This window comes from Populus trichocarpa, chromosome 9 (assembly GCF_000002775.5).
Source record: "Populus trichocarpa isolate Nisqually-1 chromosome 9, P.trichocarpa_v4.1, whole genome shotgun sequence".
NCBI lineage: Eukaryota > Viridiplantae > Streptophyta > Magnoliopsida > Malpighiales > Salicaceae > Populus > Populus trichocarpa.
In genome coordinates, this window is record NC_037293.2 from 3,844,040 (window position 1) to 3,857,813 (window position 13,774).

Genomic DNA, 13,774 nt, shown 5'->3' on the forward strand with positions numbered 1-13,774 from the left:
TTTTGTTCTGCGTGTGAGTGTGTACTGTGTAATAGTCAATAGGCCAATACTTGCTTGACACGTGGAGCTGGATGGAACAGTGGCGCAACATTTTCTATTTTGGTACAGATGCGTAAAATCGGGTGTAAAATCGCGTTTTTACGCGATTTCACCCGATTTTATCCATTTCCGAGTTTTGTACACGATTTAGCACGTTTAGCCTATATTGACTCGTAAAATCGTACGATTTTACGAGTTGAATCGCGATTTTAACAACCATGGTCTCCATAGTACAACTGCACAACTCTTTAATGATGGGATTAACATGGCATCACTCTAAAGAAATGGCCCCTCAACCGTCCAATGATGGAATTGACTTAGTCTTTATAGCGTGATTGCATAATTTACCTTGGAAGGAATTGACTCAATCTTCTTAGTGCATTTGCACAAATCTCCAATGATGGGATTGCCATGACATCACTCAAGGAAAATGGCCCTACAACCTCCCAAGAATGGGATTGACTTAGGCCCCGTTTGTTTGCTGGAAAGTAGTTTTCTTTTGGAAAGTGAATTCCGGGAAAGTGAATTACTTTCTGATGTTTGGTAGTGTAATGAAAAATAAGTTGGAAAACAGTTTCCAGTGTTTGGTTATGTCATGGAAAATGAGCTGGAAAATAACTTATTAATATTTTATTTTTCTCAAGTTTATTAAAATAATAAGGAACAAATCTTACAAATTAAATAGTTGAATGAGAATGAAATTGAAAAAAAATATAATTTCATAAATTATCTCAAATAAAATAAATAATAATCAAGATAATAGAGATCAATTAATCTAAAAAAAATTTTAAAAAAAATGAAAGATGAAGAAATTAAAATAATAATAATCAACATTTCATAAATTATTTCAAATAAAATAAGTAACAATCAAAAGAATGAGGACCAAATTTGATAGATAAAAAATTTCAATAAAAAAATGATAAGGAAAAAGCAAATAGCAATTATAAAAATAAGGACCAAAGTTAATATAAAAATTAAATTTTAAGAGATGAAATTGAAAAATAAATATTCAAAACAAAATATATATAGCAATCAAAAGTTTAAGGATCAAATTTGATATAATCAGCAAATAATAACATTTCTAAATTTTTCACAATTTCCAGAAAGTGTTTTCCGCCCAAATTTTTCAAGAAAACACTTTCCTAAAAACCAAGCCAAATTTTCCTTTGACTGGAAAGTGTTTTTCGTTGACCAACTTTCCTAACGACAAACAAACACAGGAAAGTTTGGAAAGTGATTTCCCGGAAACCACTTTCTGGAAAACAAACACAGCCAAAAAGGAAAATACTTTCCTGAAAACCAAGCCAAATTTTTCTTTGACTGAAAAGTGTTTTCCGTTGACCAACTTTTCTAATGGCAAACAAACATGGGAAAGTTTGGAAAGTGGTTTCCCGGAAAGTAGTTTCCGGGAAACAAACATGGCCTTAGTCTTTATGGTGTGATTGCACGCCTCACCTTGGAAGGATTGGCACGACCTCTTTAAAGCAATAGCCCTAAACTCTTCAAAGGATTTGATTTGGTCTCCTTAGTGCAACAACATCAATCTTCATATAATGGCTAGGGGCATCCCACCAACTTGTTTGAGAGATTCATTGACACATAAGGATATACTTGCAACTTAGATTTTCTCTTGGTTCAAGACATGGGGCGAATCCTACTGAATCTTATTAAGGTTAAGCAAAGTTCAATGTTCAATTCTTGCCAAAGATTGACACTTTAAATATTTTTTTAAGTATGGGCGTAGGACCCATACAGATTATCTAGAGGATTCCCTCATAAATATTATTCTAACTATGGGCGTTGGACCCATGTAGACTACACAAGTCAACATAAATGAATTATAAAAATGAAGTTCATAGAGTGAAAAGCATTATATAAGGATAAACCTCACAAGATCAGGGTTGTTTACATAACTATGGGGAGATAGGGGGCTAAGGCTTAGACATTCGGGCCAAGCTCTTCAACTAGATATTACCCACATCGGGCAGCTGCAACTATAGTTATTAAACCTGGACTGACCCAGCGAGTTGACCCGGGACCCGGTCACCTGGTGGCTAGACCGGTCCAGGTAAGGTAAAATACCAGGATAAGCAAAAACCCGGCAAAACCCGCCGGGTTGACCCGTGACCCGGACAACCCAGCAAAACCCGATTGAGACCTTTTTTTTTTCAACATGTTATACTTGGATGTTGTACTCGGTTTGAGGTTGATGCCAATGCAACACGTGTTTTCTCCTTATCCAAACTCAGACGAGGCCTATTATTCACATTAGAGGGAGGTACCTTACAATAATAGGAGCAACCTCAGATCTATTGTATCCCATCTCTAGGGTTGACTAGCCTAGTATATCTAATTATCAGCCACATTCCCTCCATTTCTTGACATACACATGTTTGCCATGTAAAGTTCCCTTTATGGCTTATGTGGGTATGATGAAAAATGTAAAAAAATCAATGCATTCCATTGCCACCACTAGTGTCAGCGACTAAATGATAACAAGTCTAAAAGAAATTGATTATAGGCTTAATTTTAACAAACTTAAAAAACTTATTAAAAGTGGATAAGATTATTCACATGTTAGGGTGCAACTGACCTGGACCTAACTTGTAATATCTAAAAACTTTCTTCATAAATTCTTGGATAGGGAAAGAATACCCCCATTATATACATACAAAAGGGGGCTATAATTTCAAATTGATCTTGGGTAGAGCCCATGGTTAGTTGGCTTATATGCTCGATCCTGACAAGCATTTGAGTTATGTGCTCTCTTGGCTGTCGACTAGTAACAAAAATCATACCCTTCATAACTAGCATGTTAAGGGCATCATCTTTAGGGGCCTGAGGCAACCTTTCTCTCCCATGAGGTTCCCTAGTAATAATAGGAGAAGAACTTCTCTGACAGGGAAAACTACTTTCTCCCTTACTAGAGGTTGATGTCAAAGTTCCACCCCCTAGTTATGGAGCCCAGTCTGATAAACCCATGTACCCTACTACTTACTCTAGTTCAGGTTAGAACCTGAACTCCTTACCGAAGGTAGCAATATCCATATTCTTAGGGTAAGATCTAGCTCCTTCTGGGTCTATTTTTCTGTTCGAGGAGAAAAGGATGAAGAAAGAAGCTTTTGGTGGGAAATACCTACAAAGACATTTTCTTTTCAGATTAGGGCAAAACTAGCTCGAGAATTCTTCAACAAAACTATTTTTCAGAAGTTATAGAGAGTAAAAGTAAAATAAAATATGGAAGCAACGATTAAGGTTATAAGAGAAATAACTTCTAACCTCATTGTTGGATGAATGACTTTTCATGTCATCTTAGATGTTCAGAAATCTATTCAATTACTGCATTGAAGGCACACCACCATTTTGTTTTCTAAAAAACACCTTTTTTAAAGACAGACCACTTGGATAGAAAGAATTTCAACAGTTCTACATGGAACAAATAAATCTCATGAGAAATGTAAAAAGTCTTTCATTTATGGGACAAACAACTCTCATGTAAAATGACTGTCATTAAAGCTGATAACCTTTCAAATCTTTACGTATTTAATACACAATGATTTAGGAAGCTACTAATGGATCAACATGTTTTTTATATATTATTTTTGCCTAAGTCTTTGTTTAAAAGAGCCAAAGACAGGGTGATAACCCAATATCCTTGGGCTCAGTTGCGCACCAAGCCTAAATGCATGTAGGTTGATGAGTTGCAAGACTCAATATTCTTGGGCTCAACAATATGTCAAGCCCAAATAGATATAGAACTAACAATCTTTTTAAGCTCCATATTGAGCCACAAGATTTTATTTGTTTATTCTTATGACCCTTAAAATGTTAAGGTCAATGATACTCATCTCTTAGTATAAAAATCTTATAAGGACCTACCACATTACCTTTAATATTAATGATGTGTAATAGATATTTATCCCTTATTGATGCTATTAGAATGAAATTATTGTTCAACCCTTTCTCTTCACAAAAAGACAAGACTTATGATTTATTTATACTTCACGAATTCTTTAACGTTAGGTTTAGAATCTATATTCTCTACCGCATACATATTTTCAGAGCATTTCTTTTTAAAAATCATTGCACTTTCTCTCTAAAAAAATACTTACTTAAGCATCTGAAAGTTCTCAAATCTATCAAAAGAGACCTTTTACAAGGACCAACCATCAACCACCTTAGCTTACCAGGAACGACCCACCAGCCATCTTAGCTAAGAAGAATTGATCAAATTGCTAGAACCAATAAATTAAATGATTATTCAATACATAAATCTTACTCCTAAACTACTTAGATATTTAGAGACATCATCGAAAAGTCTTTAGGAAACCAATAGCAATTATTTGTCCCTAGAGCATAGGCTTTATAGCTTTTGGATTTTTCAAAAGGAAAACATTTGAGAAAATCAAAGCAATCGTTACTACATGCATGAATGACGGTCCCAAAATAATTTTACCTTGTGCTACAGCAGTACCAAGCTTTCTAGTCAATGGTAATTCCAGGGATTGAGTGTACATGATATATGGAGTAGGCTTTCCTAAAGCGTAGAAAGTTTTCAATATATCAAATTAATGTCATGCTAAAAATTTGCTTCATAAATTATAGGATGAAATAATGGAATTCTAAAGGTGATTTTTTTTAATGTATTAATTACTCATTTATTGTTTTTAAAGAATCATTTATTCTCTACAAATATGTTGACCAAAGGTTATTTAAATAAAAACTTAGAGACTAGTGATAGGTTGCATAATATTGATTTCCAAAATTATAGGAATAGCCAGTGAAATTCAAAGCCAATTTATTTTAAATTCATCTTATATATGTTCAATATTCACCCCTCTCTCTTGCTCTTCTAGGATAATTCATTTGTTATTTTAATGGAACATTACTTTAGTATTGAAGGAACAAAACAATAGAAAAAAGAAAAAAAATAGGTGAAACATCTAAGTTTAATTTGTTTTTTTTTTTTGAGAAATTACACTTTACATATTATTTTTAATATAGTTGAAAATATTTTATATACTGAATCAAGAACAGGAGCGCACGAACTCAATCAAGTGTTCTGGACCAATTAGCCAAAACTACTTTCGGCCAATTAAGCGTAGGAGGTGTTCTTTATAGTAATTTCGTATATCAACTGTCCATAGGCCATTCTTCCAACCAGTAAAATAGCCCAAACCCTAGAGAGGAGAGACGGCTCTGCTCTGCTGCTTCACCATCCACAGGTCCCCCCTCTTATCTCTCTCCATACCGAACGCACGTAGATTTCAAAACGAAAATTATTAACCCTTTTGTTTAGGGTTTCGAGTTGTTGATTGGCAGCAATGGCACCAGCCAAAGGTATGATTTTATCCCATTTCAGTATTCTTACATAATCTTGACTGGTTCTTTAGTCTCACTTTTTGAACGTTCAATTTTTTTTGTCGTTTGTTTCACGTTTTGGTTTAGTGACTTTGTAATCTTGGTTTAATAACCCAAAAAGAAAATATGAAGTGAAGGATTAGAAGAAAATTAAATGGATGGACATGATTTCATGTTGTTTGATAGAAACGACGGAGAAAATGAGCAATGTGGTTCTGCTAAGTTAGTTGTCTAGAAGAAATGAAGCTTCTCTGTTATTGTTTTTTCTTTTGATGGGGGGAGAAATCTAAGATTTGGAATGAGTTTACTGTGCTTTCAATGTGCACTTCTTATTACTTTTTTCTGATGGAAGCATTGAAGGAGAGCAAAGTTAGGGTATCGCTGCCGTGCCTATCTATGAATGACATCCTTGGGTTCACTGTTTTTGCAATTTTTTTAGAAACTGGTTTCATCATTATCCACGAAGAATCTATTGCATGATGTATTTTATTTCCCTCCTTGCTTCATGGCAATCATGATTTGCACTGCTTAATGGATCGTATCTTAGTCTAGTAGGATTATTATGATTCAACGGATGTATTGAAAAGAGCAGTTGGGAGTAATGCTAGTTGGGATTTTCATAGTTTGTGTGTTTTGCTCATGATTGTTACTTTTCTTCACCATTTGTGCGCATGCTATGTGTGCAACAGACAGTTTGAAAAAGGCTGACGCAAAGGCACAGGCTGTGAAGGCTGCAAGAGCAGTAAAGTCAGGTCCAACCTTCAAGAAGACCAAGAAGATCAGAACTAAAGTTACATTTCATCGACCTAGGACATTGAAGAAGGAGAGGAATCCTAAGTATCCTCGCATTAGTGCTACACCAAGGAACAAGCTTGATCATTATCAGATTTTGAAATATCCTCTCACAACTGAGTCTGCAATGAAAAAGATTGAAGACAACAACACCCTGGTATTTATAGTTGATTTGCGTGCTGACAAGAAAAAAATCAAGGATGCTGTCAAGAAGATGTATGACATTCAGACTAAGAAAGTGAATACCCTGATCAGGTACCCCTGCCTTTCATTCTTATCTTTTGTTTTCTTTTTATTATTTTTTTCTTGAGAAAATACAATGCTTTTCTTTCAGCAGTGGTTGATTGACTACTTTGACTTGCATGCAGATGTTGTTTGCCAATAATTGCTTATTTGTTTTTGTGATTTTTATTTTTTTATGGATGAACATGTCTTTACCTAATATTGTTACCCCAACCAAACACACGTTCATCAGAAACTTAGTTTCTATTGGTTTCTTGTTGAAATATTTATCCTCAATATTTGGCATCTTGTCTGATCCAACCATATAAAGATATTGACTATCACCATAAGAAATTTAGAATATGTTGATAAGATGACTGTTTTTTCTCCTGTAATTAAGAACACACTGATTAGAAGTAGTTTGTTATATTTGGCAAATTGGTTGAATGTTTATCTGTCATGGAAAAAAACAACACTCTTTTATGCATGTAAATCCATGTGACATGTTGCATGTGATTTTTTCTTGTTCATCCTCTTCCCTTTGGCAAATGTTTAGTCCCTTCTCTGAGTTCTCAATGATTTTGTTCCAGGCCCGATGGTACCAAGAAGGCATATGTTAGGTTGACACCAGACTATGATGCCTTGGATGTGGCAAACAAGATTGGAATCATTTAAGTGCTTGCCCTCTGCTTCCTAAGTTATTTTTTTGCTTTTGTATTCCAGAGTAGGGCAGTTTTGTTGTGACATTACGGAGTGAGATCTGCAAAATTAGTTTAAAGTTGTGAACCTGTGCAACTCATGGTTTTGACTGGCATTGGGATCCAGCGACCTTGTAGGCTTGAAGTTTGATTCATCGATTTTGAACTATGCATTCCACGAGTTACCATACTTTCAGATATTAGATCATTTCAATGTCTAGTTTATATAACTGCTTGTGTGATCGGGATTCTCATTCAGGTATAGCCTCCAAGTTAATTATAGGAGGCAGGGTTGTTTCATCGGCTGGTATCCAATTAGGTGTTTGTCATATTGCAACGCAAGAGTATATGTTTGTGACCCAGTATTTTCCAAAGCTGTTAGCTTGAATCAACCTATGCATAATAAAGTCACTGATCCTGGTAAATGTAGCAAAATTTGTAATGCCTTGGCTTGTTTTAGATGTCGATGAAACAAGTTTAAAGGAAGAAACAGGGAAGGAAGGATTTAGAAAGGGAAGTGGAAGGACTAGTCAGCACTTGGGTTGGGCGGTAACATGTCTTGAATCAAGTTCTTGATGGTTTAAAATTTAAGATAGCTCGACCAGGTCTTGTTCCATTTTTCGCATAATTTGAAAGCTTAAACGCAGTCTGTCGACCTTGTATGTTTACGAACCTGTGGAAATGACTGGGTTGGTTTGTTTACCAACTAGGTTTCTTTGCCAATTCCTTCCAGAAAAAAAAAAGGTTTATGTTGATTTCGTCCCTTTTTTTGTCAATCTTTTCCCTCGCGCAATTTCAATGTTGTATTACGTTTTTCTTCTGAAACATGATCGTCTTATGTAGTTCAAGGCAACTGCAACGGATATCTGCTTTCACTATAGCGTTGACAGGAATAACAATCTTCCCATTTCTGTAGTCAAAATCTATCAACCAAGAAAAGAATGGCAATGTATACACACGTTTTGCAATTTTCTGTTAGTGTACATTGTTAGTAATTGCTAGTGGCGGGATGATATCTTGAGGAGGAGAACAATGAATTGTGGGACAACATTTGACAGGTTTCAGTCGGAATATTCTGTCCAAATATTCTGGTAGCGCACAATGGTGTGACCTAATGTATTCAACTTTCGTATTTTTTAGGATATTCTTACCAAGACGATCATTGGTCATAGTACTAAAAAAAAAAAAAAGACTAATACGTGAATGATTTGTATACTGGTATGGCAAATAGTATGCAAAGCTCATCACACATCTGACATAAGCAAATTTGGTGATTGTTATCTTACGTTCAGAATAATCAACCTCTTACCTTTCATCTCTAAATAGACCAATCAAAAGGTTTCTAGTAACCTTAGTATTACTACTAGATAATGACTCTAGTCTTTAGTTTTTGCTCTCAAGGCTCGTCGCTTGTGACAAAAATAGTGGTTAATAACAAAATTGTAAGGTAGTTTGGCCTGGTCCTTAACTTATTCCCAGTAACTGACAATATCATCTGCGATGATCTTTGCTGGTACGTATTTGGATCACGTGTCCTCTGCAAGATGGGAAGAATCTTCTAAGTTTGCTTCCGTTCGATGCCCATCTGGAGAATATACCTAAAAGTAAATTCATTGACGCTTCACACTCGATGAATAATTAGATAGTCAACTTCATTGACGCTTCACAGCTCCTTCGCAGGCCAGAACGACTGCAGATAGTCAAGCAAAGACTAATCTATATTTCATCGATAATATACCTAAAAGTTGAACAAAACATTTCAATGTGGCTAGGATCTCAGTATTTGCTGGAAATATGCAGAGTGATGGCAAAATAATCCTATACCTTACATTAATACGAGGTCCTCTAAGATTGTGCAAGTTCAAGGTTGTGTTTCCTGGCATCCATTCGTAGCTACTGCTTCAGTTACTGCAACTATGTCAGTAACACGTCTAAGCTAGTGAAAGTAGCAAGCCATCTTTCTACTGTTGACATTTCAGGTAGCAGCAGTTTTGTTTACCAGTGTACAGCTATGGTGGTGTATAATTGAGGCAACCAATCTGCAGCTTATGAATATTTTATTCCGAATGATCCCCTTATCCGCGAAGGGCAGGGGACGTTTAGCCAAGGCTTCAGGGATAACAAATACTGCTTGTTCTGAATGAAATTGTTTTGACACCCTCTTCTATCACGAAAACTTGATGTCTGTTAACTCTTTAAGCCTTTTCCGAATTCGCATATGCTAGTGGACCTCAAAACTCAAAGATAATATGACTTGTCAACAAGGAACCAGAAATGGAACCTTTCATGTACAAGGCAAATAAACCAACCAGGCTAACTATATGTGTCATTCAAACTCTGAAAACAATACATCTTATATACACCCTCAACCACTGAAATTTGATTTTACAAGAAGAAAAAAACTTATTAGACTCTCATTGAGATCTTTGCCGCTTTCCAGCTGGGATTTGATGGATAGCACCGGAATTTAACAAACGTCCATTGCCTATACCTGAACCAGCACCAGGAGCAAAACCTAACATGGAAGCTGAACACATCTGAGAAGATCCTCGAGACATTTCAATATATGATGGTGAAGCCAATGGTTGTTGAGCTAGACAGCTTGAATTGGCAGTGAGGTTTGGAGTTTCACAACTAATAGAAACAGGTGGAATATTGAACGGCTGCAGTGGAGGTGGATTTCTCCACCGCGGAAGCGGACCTGCAAGAAGAAGTGTTTGAAGAAGAGGACCTGTATCCATGACAGCCTGCAACAGTTTTCCCTTTTGAGGTAGGACTCTTCCTTTGACAAATTTATCAATTACATCATCGGCCGGATCAATCTTGGCCATTGCTGGAGCCACTAAACCTGTTGGTATAGAGCCATTATAATCCTGAACCAAGGTCTTGTCCACAAAGCCCATGTGACATGAGTCTGCCATGTTAATGCTTGAGAAATCTGGTGAAGTAACTGCATCGAGTAAGGAATCCACAGGGGAGGAGCCATGTGATTGGTGATTATATGTATCAGATAGACTGTTAGATTCAGTTATACTGGAGTTCGCTTTAGCAGGCATCACAAGGGGGCTTTCAGGCTGTGCTAGAGGAAGAATGGGCGGTAATTCAGGAGTACTAGAGAGCATAAGTTTGTTAACTAGTTTTTGCAGTTGACCTTTGGCCTCATCTCTTTCTTGGTAAGCAATCTTTAGGAGATTGATTAAATGATTGACATCCTCCTTGTGCTTTCTCATTTCTTCATTTGCTTCAACTTTCAGTGACCCCAATTCAATGGTGGTGTACACAAGCTTCTGCTTCAATTCATCAAAGCTCTGTCAATTCAATCCAATACAAATCAATTACTTATGTTGTTCGCACAAGAATTAAACAAATTATGGCCTGGCAACTTCAAACACACAGACTTTAATACCACACAATATTTTTTTTTAGTAAAAGCTGCAGGGCAACAGAAAAAGGTTTATGCCTCGATTCCAAAGAGTCTCAGAGATCAACATCAATACATTGAGCTTCCAATAGGACAGAAATCTACACCAAACATGCTAACGTAAAAATCACAGAATCCAATTTGGCAGGGACAGAAATTCCAAATGAATCCAATTGATGAACAAGAATTTCAATGGTAGGGGAAACAGTATAATCTCAATTTGGACCCGTGCGGATCACAAGCCCTCCAAGTCAAATGACGTGAATCTTTCGAACTCGAAAGGTTAAACTAATGAGAGAAAGAGAGCACCAGCACAACCAATCTCTTAAAAGACGTCGGTCCCCATAACTTGTGCTATGAAATATCGCAAGTTTACATCAATACAGACAAGCCTCGACTCTTAAGTTTCAATAAGCAAACAAAAAGGAAGGGGAAAAAAATAGCACAAAACAAGGACCACTTTTTTTTTTCTTTTTTTTTTTACCAAACCAAACCAAAAAACACTAGGAGCATATCATAGGAGAATCAAAACAAAAAAGGCAATGCCATCAAATTAAGGCTACTCATTCAAGCAAAAAATTACAATGCATTTGTAAGAGAATAACAAACGTTAACAACATCCAAGACACAGAACATCTACCAAGAAGGCTTTAAAACAAGCAATAAATCATACCAACAAGGCAGAGTCAGGAAAAACGTTTTGAACTTTATAATGGAACTGATGATAATGAGTAGGGAAATGAATTTCTGTTTACACTTTAGACCCCATAAATAAAATACATTGAATATCACAACAGTTAATGATAAACAAAACAGAACAACAAAAGGCTTTAATGCCAGACCAAACAAGGCCCAGAAGAGGAAACAAAGAGAGGAAAGAATTTATCAAAAGAGTAGAAAGAACCCACCTCTTCATAATCCCACATAGAACCCAAGTCCTCCATTGTGTTTTTCTTTCTCAAGTCCTGAGAGAGGAAGAAACCAAAAGGAGAAAAGGAAACTCAAGGTAGGGGGGGTTCAACAAAAGTGACTCGCGACTCATTTATAGAACAATGAGGCACACATGAAGACAAAAGAATGGGATGGCTTTCTCATAAACTTGCAGAAAATCCAATCCACATCAAAGAAATTTTTTTTTTCCAATTGATGACAGAAAAAACAAATCTTCCAAGTAGAGAGAACAGATTCCACCTTCAGCTTTTGCACTGTATGTAATATTAAATTTATTTTAAAACTCACCCCTCTTTCAGGACCTCTGTCTCTCACTTAAAATAATACTGTCTTTTTCTCGTCTCTCTGTATGTATTTACATGGTCAATGAATTGTAAATCCTGTTAGATTTTGTATTTCTATAAAGGCTGTTTTCCTAAAATGTTCTTTTACGCGGTTTCGTATGGGAAGTTTTCCTTTCGTACCCTTTCCTTTTTTCTTTCTTTTTTTTTTTAAAAAAAGAAAAGAAAAGAAAGGTGAGTTTCCCTCCGACGGCTCTTTGGGTCCATGAATTATGGTTTCTCCATGTTTCATGGTGGAAACAACCACTCATCAGCCCCGTCATTTTGCCAAATATACTACTAATCATAACTCGAAAACCTCAAGACGTAAATCATTTATCTAAATAATAATTGATTTGAAAATATCAAATAAAAAAAATATTATATAAAAAAATCAAACAACTATTTCTTAGAGACTTTGCTTTAGCACGTTGTAAAGGAAGATTTTGAACTCAAAGACTGTTCGCAGAAATGAGCAACATGGGTTCCAGTTATGGACTTGATTTCTTATTCATGTGCTTTTATTTATTTATTTGGTGCTTATCATCAGTTAATCTGGGGAGAAGAAGAAGAAGAAATTCGACCTAGTTTATGTATATGATAGATTTGTTTTTCCTTAACTGTGAAACCTGTCGATGCTTCAACCTAGTTTGATGGATTCTCATACAATAGAAGTCGAGATTGTCATTGGCATCATTTTTATTTTATTTTATTCATTATTATTTTCGAATGGAAATGCCGAGGGTTTCTAGCTCCTTGTCTTTTATGAAACATTCAGGGAACACATGCAACGTGAGGCATGTATCAAGGTTCTTATCCGGACCAAAAGTTCTTTATTTATTTTCGAGGGAATCTAAAGCGGAAGGTCTAGCTAAATTTAACGGGAGCGCCAGCAACGTAGTAAGGGGGGTTTTTTTTATATGTAAATCTGGTATTTAAAAGTTAATTAGATTTTAATTAATCTGGTCGAACTTGGTTTATTAAAAAATAAAATTTTAAAAATAATATATTTTCTTTAAAAAAACAAGCGTAAAATCACTTTAACCAACCGCTATTTATCCCTGATAAAGGTATGTTAAGCATATAGACACTTTCTCCTGTATTATCTTCCTAGGGGCTACCCTAGATTTCCCTGTGAACTGCCCAAGAAAACTGAAATCACCCATATAATAGTTGACTTATAATCTATTCTTTCATTATTCTAATTTGTAGCTTTTAACACACTTACGCTCTGTGTGTGTGTGTGTGTGTGTTAATATATATATATATATATATATATATATATATATGTTCTTCATGACCGTCTACTTTGCTAGCTAGGTAGGGGCTACTGCAGCTCTGCGACACAAACAAATATCTTTCAAGCGAAGGTCAGCCATCAACTAATTGGATTGCTATGAAAACTAACCCGGTAAATACAATATATACATCTCAATTGAATTCTTAAAAAAAAAGAAAAAAGATATTTCTCGATTGAGTCTCCTGAAGTATTCATGATCTTCTCTCAATAATTATCACCCTCGATAGAAAACAGCAAAGTATTTCATAATGAAGAAATTAATTGCATGGCTATTAGGTCCAAACAAAAACTATTTATTTATTTCTGCATTTTAAAAAATAAAAGATTGTGTCTAATAACCAATCTGATGAAACCTCGTTCTGACAGAGACAATGAACATGGATGAGGTATTGATCTTGACGATGAGGAATTTTCTTTCTTTATCCCCGACAAGCAAGCGGCTTCGACACTCTTCACATTTTTTTAATTTCCTCTGAATTTACCTTTATTTTATTCTTGAAGAACAATAGCATAACTCTTATTGCAATATGTGCAAACACCCATATATACTACTTCATCCTAAATCGTTAGATTAACCATAAATTAAAGATGCCATATCCACAATAAATAAATTATTCATAGTTCCTCAATCAAGCTGGTGGGGCCAAGTATTCTTTTTATTATTATTATT

At 35.5% G+C, this 13,774-nt stretch overlaps 2 protein-coding genes across 2 annotated transcripts; one reads left to right on the forward strand and one right to left on the reverse strand.

The window, feature by feature from the left end:
* Positions 1–5,111: 5,111 nt before the first annotated feature.
* Positions 5,112–7,320, forward strand: LOC7489278 (60S ribosomal protein L23a). Its single transcript, XM_006378946.3, has 4 exons — positions 5,112–5,264; positions 5,339–5,379; positions 6,090–6,447; positions 7,005–7,320. The coding sequence occupies exons 2-4, from the start codon at positions 5,364–5,366 to the stop codon at positions 7,087–7,089; spliced, it is 459 nt and encodes a 152-aa protein (XP_006379008.1). The 5' UTR covers positions 5,112–5,264; positions 5,339–5,363; the 3' UTR covers positions 7,090–7,320.
* A 2,092-nt stretch (positions 7,321–9,412) lies between these two features.
* On the reverse strand, positions 9,413–11,683 carry LOC7488140 (uncharacterized). Its single transcript, XM_024607968.2, has 2 exons — positions 11,442–11,683; positions 9,413–10,420 (listed from the first exon to the last, which is right to left on the reverse strand). Exons 1-2 carry the CDS (start codon positions 11,475–11,477, stop codon positions 9,527–9,529), a joined length of 930 nt encoding a protein of 309 aa, XP_024463736.1. The 5' UTR covers positions 11,478–11,683; the 3' UTR covers positions 9,413–9,526.
* Between the last annotated feature and the right edge of the window lie 2,091 nt (positions 11,684–13,774).